This window comes from Asterias rubens, chromosome 6 (genome assembly GCF_902459465.1).
Source record: "Asterias rubens chromosome 6, eAstRub1.3, whole genome shotgun sequence".
Classification (NCBI taxonomy): Eukaryota; Metazoa; Echinodermata; class Asteroidea; order Forcipulatida; family Asteriidae; genus Asterias; species Asterias rubens.
The window spans coordinates 7,568,840-7,584,697 of NC_047067.1; the positions used below are offsets into that span (position 1 = coordinate 7,568,840).

General features: G+C 37.6%; 1 protein-coding gene across 2 annotated transcripts in view; it reads right to left on the minus strand.

Annotated features, from left to right (window-relative positions):
• Window positions 1-15,858, minus strand: part of LOC117291257 — an 81,109-nt gene that overhangs the window by 39,589 nt on the left and 25,662 nt on the right. For both annotated transcript variants that reach the window (XM_033772882.1, XM_033772881.1), the window contains exons 9-10: window positions 8,042-8,214; window positions 3,159-3,356 (exon numbers count right to left, since the gene is read on the minus strand). In XM_033772882.1, coding sequence (XP_033628773.1) covers window positions 3,159-3,356; window positions 8,042-8,214 — 371 coding nt within the window. The remainder of the gene's footprint in view (window positions 1-3,158; window positions 3,357-8,041; window positions 8,215-15,858) is intronic.

A 15,858-nucleotide genomic window follows, 5' to 3' on the forward strand; every position in this document is an offset into this window, starting at 1 on the left:
GTTTGAATATTGAATATATGGGAATGAATGCGAACTCAGCATCCACCCTTTTTGTACATGTTGATCCAACCCATTTCAAGTTGATGATTATATAGGCAAACAGAAGTCAACCTTTGTCAATAGCAATAGCCGCAGGAATGTTGAAAGTGCGTAGCAACGAGTAAGTTTCCGAGGGGGTTCAGAAAGTACTGGCCTCTAGATCGAGTGACAGCAATAATACAAAACAAGTGGGAGTTGAAACTTTGTATGGTGGAAGTATTAAAACTAAAAGAGGTTTGCGGTAACACTGTGTGAATATCTCTTTTCACTTATCGGAACGTAGGCCTATAAAAAGTCGTTAACCACCGGTTCTTTTCAGAACCAGCAGCCGATTTCAAAAAATGCTAGGATTAATCCTATCTCGAATAAGACTTAGGATGGGTTCAATGCGCCCTAGCGTCTTTGAATACGGAACTTAACTCGTCCTAAGTCCTAAGATTAATCTTCAGTTAGGAAGAGTTTGGTGAAATCGGCAGCAGGTTCTTTTTAGAACCAGCACTACACAAAAAGAGATATCTACATGGTGTTACCACAATTCTGACTCTCTTAGTAATATACAAAATGTTATAATGTTATAAACTTAATATTCTTCCAGAATGTTTTTTAAAAATTCAAATTCTGCAGGGGTTGTTCACTATAAGCAAGGGCAAGATTCAATGCTTACAAATAAGGTCTGAAACTGTGATTTAGTTCTAGGGGTTATAAATTTTAAAATGATAGCATTTCCACCATTAAGTGACCCCCGAAAATACCAAACTGCTGAAAATAAAATATCTTTGGATGATAAATCAGAAATGAGAGACCACATGCGTGGTGACATAAGGTTATATCTTAATGGTGCAAAACAAAGACATTCCAGCCATAGTCATACATGTACATATTATTACAAGAAGTTATGAGGTTAAGTCAATACTCAAGAGTAGCTTTTAAAAGCAATTCATAGTTGTCTCACTTCAAATTGTTCAATGTCATGTAGTTACTGTCTGATGTAAACTGTTTAGCATGACATGTCATAAATTTCATAAACTTGATAGTGGCTTCTTATACATGTTGCGCTCGTATCCGTCACTCAGTGACGCTCAAGGCGCTTTAACATACAGTATTTTCCTGCAAGGTATGTGGGACTACAATCAAACGTAAGCTTTTAAATTGAGACAATCATGTTGCATAGTAATCTGTTCAATAAATTTGGATGTTTATCGACAGTTGAGTAATTCCATGCTAAAAGTAAGTCTGAGGTGAGGAATTGGTAAAATCATTTACAGTTTACATGTCACAAACAATGCTATCTGGAGAAGCTTTTCAAGGGCCCTTCAGATACCGTTAATCTCACAGGCAAAAAGTTTGATGTGTAACAAGCAGACGAAGCAACTTACAATAATTAATTGATCTGCCCTTTGAACTTATTTTGACGTCACCGCACTCACATGAACCAAAATTCTCGGCAGATTTTTGTTATTTCAGTCTGTGTAGGTGTACCTGGTACAAAATGGAACTCCCAGCTTCAGCATGTGTGAAGTTCAAATGTGTGAAGTTCAAATGTGTGCACGTGTGGCAGACTTTGAGGCCATGATGACCGTATGAATGTTCGCCATTGATGTCTTAAAAAGTTTGTCATTTCAATTCAGTAGTTGTTTTCTACAACTTACAATAATTAATTGATCTACTCTTTGAACTTATTGTGATGTCACGTGAACCAAAAGTCCATGCAGATTTTTTTTATTTCATTCTGTATAATAGGTGTACCTGGTACAAAATGGAACTCCCAGTTTCAGTGCGGTGTGAAAACATGTGCACACATGGCAGACTTTGACTGTTTGAGGTCACGGTGACTGTATGAAATGTATGCCAATCAAGTCTAGAAAAGTTTTGTTATTTCAATTCATAAGTTTTCTTTACAGACTAATTGTGTATCTAGAAAGAACAGAAGAAAAAGTACTTTGAAAAAAAAAAATGGTTTTTTAGTTACGAGTGACCAAGCAAAGACATGCATCCTTTCCAATAGGGAACTGAAGTGTTCAAGAGTGCTTATAAACAGTTTAAAAAAGCATAGTTCTCTGATAACACTGGTCCGCTTGTTAAATGTCAGTTAACAACTGTATGTATCTGGGGACCAATCAAAACTCAGTCTAGAACAACTGGGCCACCTGCCAGGGTCCAGTTATGGTTATGTTTTCCCCTAAACAAATATTTCTAAAAGACCGACAGATTAGAACTTTTGATTTTTGAAAGAAAGTCCTGAAAATTAAAAGAAAGAGAGAGAAATTTGCTTAGCAGAATTTTCTTCTTGGGCCTTGGTCTTTGACAATTAAAAAAGTACACCGTGCCTTAAAAAGCTTTTGAAAAAGTCAGTATACAACGGCAAAGCACTTCATCAGGGGCCAATTTCATAGGGCTGCTTAAGCAAAAAAGTTGCTTAAGCATGAAAATAGCTCGCTTATTTTACACATGTTACTGGCCAAAATTTCATGCCATATACATTGCTTATGACTAGTATTTAGCTGTTGTTTACTTAGCATTTACAATTGATTGGAGTCTTGGCCGGTAATCTGATTTTACTAAGCAATGAATTTTTTGCTTAAGCAAAATTTTGTGCTTAAGCAGCTCTACGAAATTGGGCCCTGGTGCATCAGTCAGACAACATGTGTACTCCCCCTTCATCCTCCAATCCAGTGATCCTATTGAAGCCCACTTTAACCCATCTACAACCTAACTACCTCCATGCTCTAACCCACTCTCAACCCATTCTAACCCACTTACCATGTACCATCAGGCTACAACTGCATAACACTTCATCTGATGCATCAGTCAGACAACATGTGTACTCCCCCTTCATCCTCCAATGCAGTGATCCTATTAAAGCCTACTTCAACCCAGATCTACAACCTAACTCTAACCCACTCTAACCCACTCTCAACCCATTCTCACCCACTCTAACCCACTTACCATGTACCATCAGGATACAACGGCAAAGCACTTCATCTGGTGCATCAGTCAGACAACATGTGTACTCCCAACTCCCCTATCGTCCTCCAATGCAGTGATCCTATAAAAGCCTACTTTAACCCAGATCTACAACCTAACTCTAACCCACTCTCAACCCACTCTAACCCACTTACCATGTACCATCAGGATACAACAGCATAGCACTTCATCTGGTGCATCAGTCAGACAACATGTGTACTCCCCTTCGTCCTCCAATGCAGTTTGTGGTATGTTTAAGATTAACCTGTCTTCATCCACACTGGAGATGCAGTGGGGGCTGGCATCTAGGCTCGTTCCATCTTTGAACCATGTCACACTAGAGGTCACACGACCTAGAGAATTCAGGAATATTAAAGAGAAAACACAGAGTAATGGGTTGTACTGAAAGAGTAAATTCTTTCCACTCGTCTAGATTCTAATAAACATGCCATACAACCAATCTGCAGTTTATTTTACCAAAATCTTCCTTTAACTCAGGATTACTCTTAGGACTTAGGATGAGTTAAGTTCCGTATCCAAATGCGTAGGCAAATTTAACCCATCCTAAGTTAGGACGGGTAACTCAAGATAGGAGGATTAATCCTAGCGTTTTGTGAAATCGGCTTTTATGTTTGGCAGGGTTTTTGTGCATTCATATCAGGCTACAGTTGTGTAAACTGCTCTACTGTTTCTAGGTATTCTTCACTCACACAGCTACATAAGAAATTTGGCGCTTGCACAGTAAGCAGAGAGATGCAGTCAAGTGCAGAATTCGGCAGCAAGCAGAACCATGAAATTTAGCCCTGATCCTGCTGGACAGTGACTGAAAAAGTTCATGAAATTTTGACAAAATTCTGAATTCAGAAACATTCCTGAGAACTCATGATGCCTGCTATAATAATGAGCACTGAGATTGATGATTCCATTTGATTGATAATTACAACCTCTATACTTGGTCTGCAGTGTAATCAAAGACCTTCCCAGCAAACCTGCACTTGAATTTACGAAAACGTATGATAAACGAGTATGTACCGTATGAGTGTAATCTACTACCATTTCCAGTTAGTACAAATAATCTTAAAGGAACGTTACAGAATTGGTAAGAAACAAAAACCGTGAAGATCACAGATTTACATAAAACTTACACGGTCTAATGATGATGATAGTAGAAAACATCCCTTGAAATATTTCTGTCTGAAATGTCATATTTGATGAGAAATAAATAATCAAATTTCGCATTTGGAGTTTAACGCTCAGTGAGCGTTTTATTCATTTTTGTTTTGATATCAATGCAATGCAAAATTTGTAATTGGTTTTTCACTATTCTCTCGTGACCCAGATGGCCGATCGATCTCAAACTTCTACAGGTTTGTCAGTTGATGTATATGGTGGATCACATAATGTGCTTACACTTCCAGCAATTTTTTTACTAGCAAAACCAATTCTGTAATGTTCCTTTAAACATCAGATATTAACCCCTAAATTCATCATTCGCGCCAAATAAACCTTGGCTGCCAACCTACTAAAAGTACCAGGACTTAATTTTTAATACACACTTACATGTTTACGGTCCAATCCATGCACATTTCACGTAAAAACAAAAAATTGCAGTTCACCCGGCAGCTCGCCAACTACCTCTAAAATCCAAAATCCAAAGTAAAACTTAATGGGAGCCCTACCCTGTGGTCTGGCTCACAATGCCCAGGACGAAGACTGAATAACAGAACCACTCAGTGGGTTCCAGGTTTCTTGCTCTCATACATAAACACATACCACGGTGGGGTAAAAAACTGGAGCTGATCTGTTGACTCTGTATTGTTCTGATCATTGCTGGGTAAATTTTGCTGATGATATGGCCATTAATCATTAACCTTGTCCCTTTTTACCTGTGTTATTCCTGTGCATATGTGCTCTTTGAACTCAACAGGTAATGGGAATCACGATTAAAGATAATTATTTTTTGAAGGTGAATGTAGATTTTTTATTTTATTTTTATTTATTTTTTTTAGGTGGGGGGCTGATTTTTACAGACCTCATCAATGCCTGATTCAAGGACTGATTCAGGTGTATGTAACTGAACCAGGGTGCTTTCAGGGACAGGAGTGAATATTAAAATGGTTGTTTTGAATTGCCTTTTAACCGTTTAAAATAAATGTTATACCTGGGTTTTCTACAGTCCGAAACTAAAATGTTAGTTTTAAAAGATCCATGCTTAAAATCCGAACAGTTCAATGACACAGCTTATGTAATGACATCACATGAGAAATACATCTGCCATCATATCTGTACAAAACCTTTTTAAGTTATGTACTCTTTTGTAAGATTTTAGTAACGGCAAACAGATCTTCTTGAAGGGTTTTTGCTGAAATGCTTTCACATAATATTGTACAGCACTGTACTCACAAACACATGTACAGTAAACAAAGCTAGGCATTTCATGGCATGTAGGTACTTTTCAACATTTTTTAATTGTGTTAATTTATTTTTGAATGATATTTGTTGTTCTTATCTGCTTTCTACCAGATGTGGAACAACAGGTCTACAGATCACAAGATCGCAGTGATTAATTTGCATTGCGTGATCAAAATGACTTCAACATTTGCCAATTACCTGGTTCTCGATCACTCTGCTACCACCGTTGGTCCAAAAGTCACTTATTATCCCAAACCTTCTCAGGCCTAAAATTTAAGGTAAAATTCCACGAGACCATAGGGCTGGGATAGACCTACATGTAACTTTAAAGATGCTATGTCAGATTTTTGGCCAATTTGACCCAAAAATTTTGATTTAAAATTCAATAGGTACTTTGATGGGGTCGAGAAAGTTACAAGCTTTCATTTGAGCCATTGCTCGAAAAAGTCCGCCAATCATTAGTAGCAGTGAAATAAAGTGCTCAAAATTAGTTTTTGTCGGGATCCCGACAATATATCAAGTGACCCATTCGTATGTGTTTTATAAGAAACGTTTTAAATTTTTGTCATGGTTCCTGACCATTAAAAGTAAAAGTTAAATTTTTTTGTCGTTAGAGCGGGTGATACTCTTTGAAATACCATTCACTCAAAAAAATCTAACTTTTTTATGTTTGGGGCAAAAAATCTGACATAGCATCTCTAAGTTAGTCCTAGGATTTATTTAAAACTCAAGACTACATGTACATGTAGTCCTACATTAAGTTAGGACGAGTAACTTGTCCTAACTCGAGATAAGACTACTCTTAAAGGCAGTGGACACTATTGGTAGTTACTCAAAATAGTTATCAGCATAAAACCTTACTTAGTAATGAGTAATGGGGAGAGGTTGATAGTAAAACACATTGTGAGAAACATCTACCTCTGAAGTGAAGTACATGTAGTTTTCGAGAAAGTAATTTTCCACAATTTTTTTTTCGAGACCTCAAGTTTAGAATTTGAGGTCTAGAAATCAAGCATCTGAAAGCACACAACTCATGTAACAAAGGTGTTTTTTTCTTTCATAGTTATCTTTCAACTCTGACGCCCAATCGAGCTCAAATTTTCACAGGTTTGTTTTTTTATGCATATGTTGAGATACACCAAGTGAGAAGACTGGTCTTTGACAATTACCAATAGTGTCCACTGTCTTTAACTATTTGTGAAACCCACCCCTGAATTCAAATGAGGAAGGACTTTTTATAAAGTTTATCATAATACTGATTTTATTTGACAAGCACTAGAGAAGTTTTGTTTATACTTTCATACCCAACCGAATTGAATGGTATTTACTGGTACCAGACTCAAAGCCAACAGTTGAACATCATTTTTTTTTATGGACATGGATTAATTGAAGAAAAAAAAACACCCCAAAAAGGGGACCATCGGACTTGTCAAGTTGTGAGTTAACTGGCCCCAATGCTTAAATCAATGGCCTCTGTACCCAACCGAATTGAATGGTATTTACTGGTACCAGACTCAAAGCCAACAGTTGAACATCATTTTTTTTTATGGACATGGATTAATTGAAGAAAAAAAAAACACCCCAAAAAGGGGACCATCGGACTTGTCAAGTTGTGAGTTAACTGGCCCCAATGCTTAAATCAATGGCCTCTGGTATGAGGTCCAGTGTTAAATTTTAGCCCTGTTATCATTGTACAAATCATCCTTCCAGATATTGTTTGCGTATTTCTTGTTTGGCCAACAACAGTTTCTGTTAATTTATATATCAGAAAATTCCCAGAAATTATTTTAATGACAGAATGATTGAATTAAAGGAATATGATGACTCTGCCCCTTCAGGGACTAATCTCACTATCAACCAACTGAAAATATTTACTTAGGAAGCTACAATCAGTGACAATAAAAGCCTAACATGGAATTTAAGCAAATTTATCACAAAGGAATCTGTATTATCCGAGATTATGTTAGTAACTTACTCATTGCTGAAATATTTTGTTATGGGTCGGGACTTAATCAATAACAGAGACTGATTTTCGTGTAATTTTATTGATTCTTTTGTAAAGATATTGTTATCTTATAATGTTAGGAGAATAAGATTAAGAGCTTACTTACCAGTAGTCGGAGTAGGCCAGTAGTGGGCGGTAAACATGACACGCTCTGGAATTATTGTACACGAACTCCTTGTACACTACAAAGTCTTTTTGCTACTCTACGTATGGATCATGCCATGATCATACTGATCTTAAAGCATTTTGTAGATCCAAATTTTTGTTGGCCATGACATGAATCCCTACTCACTATGAATGATGAAGCTGAATAATTTAACTGTAGAAGTTTTTAGCTGTGAAAATCACAGAACTATTTTTTTTTTAGGAGAGTCGCGTAAATCGATTGTACATGCTAAAACAATTTTCGTCTCACTGAGAAAAAAAAATTCTGTGTGAAATTGTTTTACTCATTTCTCAAAAACTACAACACCTCAGCAAGTAATATTTTAAGGGAACCTTTCTTCTATCATTACCTTTATATTGTAAGTTTAATGTAAATCTGTGGACATATGTGTTTTGTGTTGTACAACAAGTACACAAACCCAATAAGTTAAATGCAGTATTAATTTAATGAATTACCTTCCACCAGTGAGCAGTCCAACGTTGCTGTTGTTCCTTCCATGGCAAGAACCCTCTGTGGAACCACAGGTGATGCTTCCCCCTCTGCGGGCGGAGCCTCTGCTGACACCGCCTCCTTCTCCTCCTCCTCTGTCCGTGCATCCAGACCATACTGAAGGTACTGCACTGGCAAACTGTAAAGAGAAAAAGAAAAATATGAAATTAATTCTCCTCAAGAACAGATCACAAACAATTCTTCTCAAGAATAGATCGGGATCAGGATTTCAAGAGGGTGACGGTAATAAAGACCATAAGAAAAAATTATAACATCAGTGCAAATCACTGCAACTCAATTTAGGTGCTGCCGTTTACAATTACCATCGTTTTCACAAATGTACAAACCATACACTGGGAAGGAGAGAGTTAAAGCCGCATTACATTTTCGTTTTCTGAATATAAATGTTAAACCCTTCAGATAAGCTGCCTCTTGTATGCAGGAAACACATATTAATTTTAGTACATTACTGAGTTATAGATCTGGTGACCTCTGTTTACAAAATGAGTGACCTTGCACATTCCAGGTACCACAACGGTGGGAATTTTCACATTTTCCGACACAATTTTCACATAGGCCCAAGTCCAAGAGTTATGGAAATAACAACTGTGATGAGATGTGCCCAAATTCTTCATGTTATTATTATTATTATTATTATTATTTTATTCGCCATAACAGTACAAAACAAAATACATTGACAACATTATACCCCAAGATGGGCAAGGGACAACAAAAGCAAATACATACTATGATCCGTAGATCTGTTGCCCCACACCTGGGGTACACGATAAAATTAATATAGATTTAACATAATATAGTACACAAGTAAGAAAAATCTCCACCATAAGATTTGATTGTTAGTTCAATTGGGATAACTGTGTCAAAGTGTACTAATCATGCCTACATGAAGTCCAGCTGTTTTTGTCTGGTGATGTCACAGTTTACATGGTCTATATAGGTTACAATATTTGAATAACAAAAGAGGAAACTATGCCATAAACATATGGCATACAGAAAAACAACTGGGGGAACAAAAAAAACCAGCTGATCTGCCAAGTGAGCTGTTACATGCATGGTCGCATCCATAGCGAAATTAAAAAGACCCTTCTAATGAGAGTTTACAAAAAAACTCACCAAACACGGTATCTTTTCTTCACCTCTGCCATTATCACGACATCATCAGTCTCATTCAATAAAATAATCATCAATGCATCCAATCATATAAATCCACATCCAAAACAACTCGTTGACAATCCCATCCCGTGGCTCCTCCAACAGGATATCATTTAAAAAATCAACATCTCTTTCAAACGAAAGGGCTAGCGCCATTGTTCAGGGCCTCCACACCCCTGTAATGTGCAGTCAGCATCCGACATAAGGCTCGTTGAATAAAACAATCATCAATGCATCCAATTATAAATTCACGTCAACTTGAACTCCGACATCAATAAACAAGTCATTGTCACTCCCATGACTCCAATAGGCGATCATTTTAATAAAACAAACATCTCTTTCAAAATAAAAGGGCTAGCACTTATGTACAGCGCTTCCAAACCCCTGTAATGAGCACTCTAGCATCCGCCCTCTCAAAGCAGCCATAACTCCACACGGTCAGCAGCTAGCAGCGCAGCAAGCACACTGCCGAAGTACACCGCCTGCGCAATCTGCACTGCTCACAGTGTATATTAACATTTCATTGATTTCTCCCATGTTGGGAGTTCTTAACGACTCTCCCCAGTTCATCCAATTCATCCTACAAAATGACACCTATTACAACCAGCTGCTGTAATCGAAATCAATGAGGATATAAACTCCATGGAGTCTTGTCCTCTGATGACCTCCGCACAGCTTAGAAAATAAATTAGTAACCTTCGCTGTTATAAACGCATATAATGAATTAATTCTGTCTATCATGCCCTTTAAAGGAGCATACAGCCTGCATCATCAATCAGCAGTAAAAATGTAGGCTCACATTAAATATTCAAATATAATGGCTAGACTGTTGAAGCGCTATACGATTTGCCTTTTCACGGGGGATGATTATGTGACAATGTAATGCCAGCTAGGTATGATCAGTTTTTGATTCATTTCTAATAAGACTCTCCTTTTTTCTATACAGGTGTTGGTTTACATGAAATTGTATTATTGAGGGGTTTGTGGTGACAAACCCGAAGTTGCTCTTTTTAATGTTAATTTGACAACATTACTCATGGTTTTTGTAGCCCTTTGATAACCTTAAAGGGGAAGTTCATCACTTTTGTAATATCAAGTTATAAACCACAAGGGAAACAGGCTGGGTAAATGTTATGTTTGTTTGTTCTGTTCCTTGCTCTATGGTTCATATTCTGTCAGAACATGTAGTTTTGAATAAAGAAACCATACCACAAAGTTGCATCGCAAATTCTGTGAAAATTGTATCAACACTTAAGTGGTAAATGTTGAGAGAAAAAAAAACAAGAACAAAACATAAACAGGTTTTTAATGCTTTGTTTTAAAAGATTTTACCAGCTTCATGGGCTAAATATTGCACTAACAGGTGCATCTAGGTGTTTTTAATTGCTGTTATTTTCCTGAATTTTGTGGCATTCTTCCAGATTGAAGTATTTCTCTGGAGGATTGGTACTGGCATGAACATTTACTGTAAGTGAATTTTCAAACTGAAATCGATTTGTTAAAGCCAATTACCAATGTATAAGTTTGTCTTTAAAATAATTGTTAGTTCTTCTTTTTCTGCTTGTTTACAGTACTCCTTCTGCGGTCATGGTTGGTGTAGTGGTGTAGTGTCTTGCCTTGCCCTCCACCTCTGGATGCCAGGTTCGAATCCCACCGGGGGCACTATGTGGATTGGGTTTCAGTCCCTACTTGAATTCGTGTGTTTTCCTTTGAATAATTCTATGGGTTTGTCTCCCACATCTTAATCTGAAATTTCTCGATTTTCTTCTCCAGGGGACGATATCGCCCATCAATTTTGCATTATAGCAAGATATTTTGACTGAACTTGTTTATGTGCACACTGAATGCTAATATTGAATAGTAATTGAAACATTTTGTGTAGCATTTTGCTCTGCTATACAAGGGAAATCTTTTGCTGTTCTAAAGATTCTCGTTCATGGCTCTAATAACAGCGTCGAAAATATATCCAATAACTGTTTTACAACAAGTAGACCTTGCTCTATAATCAATCAGTGTACATTTCCTTTAACCTGCAAAGTTGCCTTCTACACACTTATCCCTCCCTGTTGACCAGATGTCATTGAGAAGCTCCCAAGGGAGATGCTAATCCACTGAAGATTAACACATCATGGATTAGCTTAAATACTTACAAGAGCTTCCTCTGGTAATTTGTATGCAACAATGGGACTTCCCAGAAACTGTTATTTGTGCTGATATGTGGCCAGGGGTATCCGAGTCACAGATAAACATCACCACATACAAACCTGCTCTTACACATCATCATCTAACAACCATTTACAATGCAATGTGACCAAGAGGTTGTTAACTTACACTTCTCAAGGGATAGACCTAAGAAGGCACTGATTTCTACTTTCTAACCTTGGCTTAGTTTCACAAAGCCTGTAGCACAAAAACTTTCTAAACACAGACAAATCTTGCTTAGCATATTAATGTTTGGTACAAGTACAAATTGCCTGTACAAACAAATCCAGAAATGCGAATTACTTATTTGTTATATTTATTTATAAATTTTGTGTTTGTCTTGTTTTTCTTAATTTCCATGATTCATATTTTTGCTCTCGTCTAGATGTTTGTCTGTTTTTGGTACTTCCAATATATTCTCTTTGGTGTTTTTCACTGTTTTATTTGTAAGGACCCCGATGTAAAATAAGTTATTGGCTGTTTGTGCTATCCTTGGATAAGTTTGTGACAGTATTTCTATCTTGTGTTCTATTTTGGTTATTAGGCCTATCTCATTTCAATGCCCTTTCTCCTGTTGTTGTGATCAGCAGTGGTTGTGATGTATTTTGGCATCATGTTCCTGCTGTATTATTTTCCTTCCAAATAAATTCAATCGATCAATCACTGAATGAATAGGTTGCTGATTGACAAAATTTGCACTTTAAGGGTATCAAATACAATGGCATGAATGATGTTATTGTTAGAGACGTCCATTAATCATTTCTCCCAATTACATCTAAGAACTCTTTAAAGGCAGTGGACACTAATGGTAATTGTCAAAGACTAGCCTTCACAGTTGGTGTATCTCAACACATGCATAAAATAACAAACCTGTGAAAATTTGAGCTCAATCGGTCATCGAACTTGCGAGATAATAATGAAAGAAAAAACACCCTTGTCACACGAAGTTGTGTGCGTTTAGATGGTTGATTTCGAGACCTCAAGTTCTAAATCTGAGGTCTCAAAATCAAATTTGCGGAAAATTACTTCTTTCTCGAAAACTACGTCACCTCAGAGGGAGCTGTTTCTCACAATGTTTTATACTATCAACCTCTCCCCATTACTCGTTACCAAGTAAGGTTTTATGCTGATAATTATTTTGAGTAATTACCAATAGTGTCCACTCCCTATAAAGTCTGTATCCCAAGTTTCGACCTTGTAGCTTTTAGGTTGTTTTTTTCAGTTGCCTCTGCCCCACCCCATGTTAAATTTATCCTTCAAGCAGGATCTAGAGTACGCACTTCTTTTTACATGCATTCAAAATACATTTCACAGAAACATAAGGTTAGGTAGGGGTCTACACAATGAACAACCCAAGGTCCCCACTCATGTATTAAATTCAAGTACAATTACATACTGATTGCTGAATACTGTATTTTAAGCTTGTTAGTTATACTGCGCTGCACTCTGGCTTCTTCGTCTGATCTATAAATAAATAGTAAAACATCTGTCAAGGGACATGGTAGGTCTATTCCGTTTTGAAGGGATTATGGGTTTTTTTATATTTTTTTTTATAACATTACATGAAGCAAAGTTTGCTTTTAAAGGTACATGTATGGCATGTTACTAATAATATAAAAAAATCATGTTTGTCAAACGTCGACCTGTCATAGACTGTACACAAAAAAAAACTCATCCAAGTTAAATACCACACACAGCAGGGTCGGTATTCAAACTTTTGGGAGCTTATGGAGTAAAAAAATTTCCTTTGGAAATTTGTCATAATTAGCACCATGATTTGTTGGTCACTGTTGAGAAAAAATGAGTGTTCGTTAAGCCCTGAATTGCAAATCCTCAACTGTAGGTTAGGTCAAATAATCTGTCATGGTATGCTGGGATCTTGATTTAAAAAGCACAGTTGGTGAACCTAGTTGCAATAAATCATGACCCAAGATCTTCTGCGACTGTCGGGGAGGATGGATGGTTACGATTATCGCACTAGAAAACCCCCAGAGGGGCAAACCCTACCTTGGACTTGACTGCCACTGTCAGCATAACATTTTAAACAAGTCATTTTCATAAAGAACTATAAGTATAGGTCCTGTCTTCTTTTTCTTCTTCCTCCGTATGTATGTGACATGTACAGACTCACATGAGCAAAAGCGTACTGCGTTGGCAAGCATACATTGGCTCGCAAATGACGAGAAATGATTCATGAAGGCAAGTGCATACACCTACAGTGACTCTCAAACAGTGAGGTTAAAAAGGAGGGGGGGAAAAACATGACAAAAATTGACAATCTTCATCAATTTATTGCAATTGGGACTATTTAAAGCTATTGGGAAAAGCATAGATAGTAAAGAGTCTATAGCTATGCTCACACAGTGATTAATTTTTGTAAACTTGTTGTGTCGTACAGGTTCCTTGCTCAGTGCATGCTAGCCTCAGTCACACGTCAGTCTCCGTTTGTGTTGTGTTTTTCTTGTGACTTGTGGTGGTATAAAAACGCTGTTCAAAGTTTTGATATGGTTAGCCCCACTTGTGTGGCCAAGGATTACTTCTAGAAATTATAAGCTCACAGGGGAAGTAGCCAAGGATCAGCTATCCTTGGCCACGACAAGTGGGGCTACGATGATTTGAACACGGTCCATGTTTTCAAATTCATGTTTTCGACCAGTAAATATCGGAAAAACTTACTTTATAGATACTCTCTTGATCAATGGAGGAAGGAAAATAAATACCTTGACAACAAGTGACCATTGATTCTTCAAATCAGACTATTCGTGTTCAAGTTCACACGTGCGCGTAATTTTTTGTGGTGGTGGTGGTGTACACAAAATATGGAGAGACGATGTCAAAATTGTATCAGACTTGAACAACGCCCTCAATCGACAGATCAAGGATTTTACCGAAAGTGCTCAAAACTACCTCCATAATTTTATTATCCTGCGGCCGAAAATTCTGCTCAAATAATGTTTTGGCCAAGTAAGAAATGAATGTTGCAGCAATTATCAATATCTTATTTTTGTTGTGCTAAGCAAGTTTTTGTGATTAAAGGCTTAATTAAACTTGGTTTCCTGATACTGGACTGACTTCACTGTAAGGTCTATGGTCCGGTGTCGCATGCAATTATGTCCTCTGTGCAATACTATCCGGAGGACATTGTTGCATATGCAATAATGTCCGCCGGACGGTTTTGCATAATGCAAATGTGTCCGCCCGGACACATTTGCATATGCAGTTGTGTCCGCCCCCGTGCAAAACCGTCCTTGAAGTTAATTAAACGCCCTTGGTCGACGGAACACGTTCGCCATTTTTTTACAAGCTAAGTGCGACATGGGAAATGTCCGGCCGTTGGGTATTCGCTGCAATCATATACGTGGAAGTTCATGATGCATATAAATAATTATGTAAGTTTAGTGCATGCACGCTAACTTACGCGCGCACTATTATTTTATGTACAGTCATGTACATGTCCGCCGGACGGTTTTTGCATAGCCCCGGACACGATTGCATATGCAAAAGTGTCCGGAGCGGAGAGTATTGCATGGCGGGCACAATAATTGCATCTGACACCGGCCGAAAAGATTTTTAAAGACAACCGACTTTATTGTTTTGAGGCGGCCTCTAAAAAGGATGCAGACGGTACGGGGACGCTATAAATGTTTTCTTTTATTTGGTCTGATGTGTATGTGTCTTGACCGAGCGGTCAGGAGCAAGGGTGTCACGCCAAAAAGCCTGCCAGACAAGTGTTCGCGTTATGCCTGATTATTATGATGGTACAGTTAAGCCGTAGAACTCCAGTACACTTTGAAATTGAGAGAAAAAAAAACTATTGAAAAAATCGATGTTAATTGTTTATTTGTGGGTCGGGCAGAAGAAAATCAAAATTAATGTTTAGTTTAATTTTATAGCATAATATAGAAAATACCCAGCCGGTCATAAGATTATCATCATTCCTAAAACCCATACAAAGTCGTTTAATTAATACAGGAACAGCCATAGGAACTTCTGATGCTAGAGAGCTTTCATCTAAATTAATATTGTTCGTTGTAGACATTACGTTGTTCTTCAGTGTGTAGATTTTTATTTGAAGCCATTTAATATATAAAAACCGAACTTTGTGTTAGGTAGATGGGTCAAAACATTGTCTATAACCTTGACTGTACTGAATGGTCCATAATAGCTAAGAGACACGGGGGAGAAGAGTCCGGTTATTTAGCCCTGGTGGCCATCCACTTTCGTATTATACTAATAGTCAGACTCTGTATCCGTGTCCAGCACAGAGCAAGGGCTATAGGACTACCCGGTGATTCTGATGGTTGGCAATTCCTAGCTGACTACAACCTAGACTTGATTCAAGCCCCTTTCTCGTGCGAGAGGTCCCCAAGCATCCCCCGTCAAAATAATAGCTATTGTGGTCCCGTGC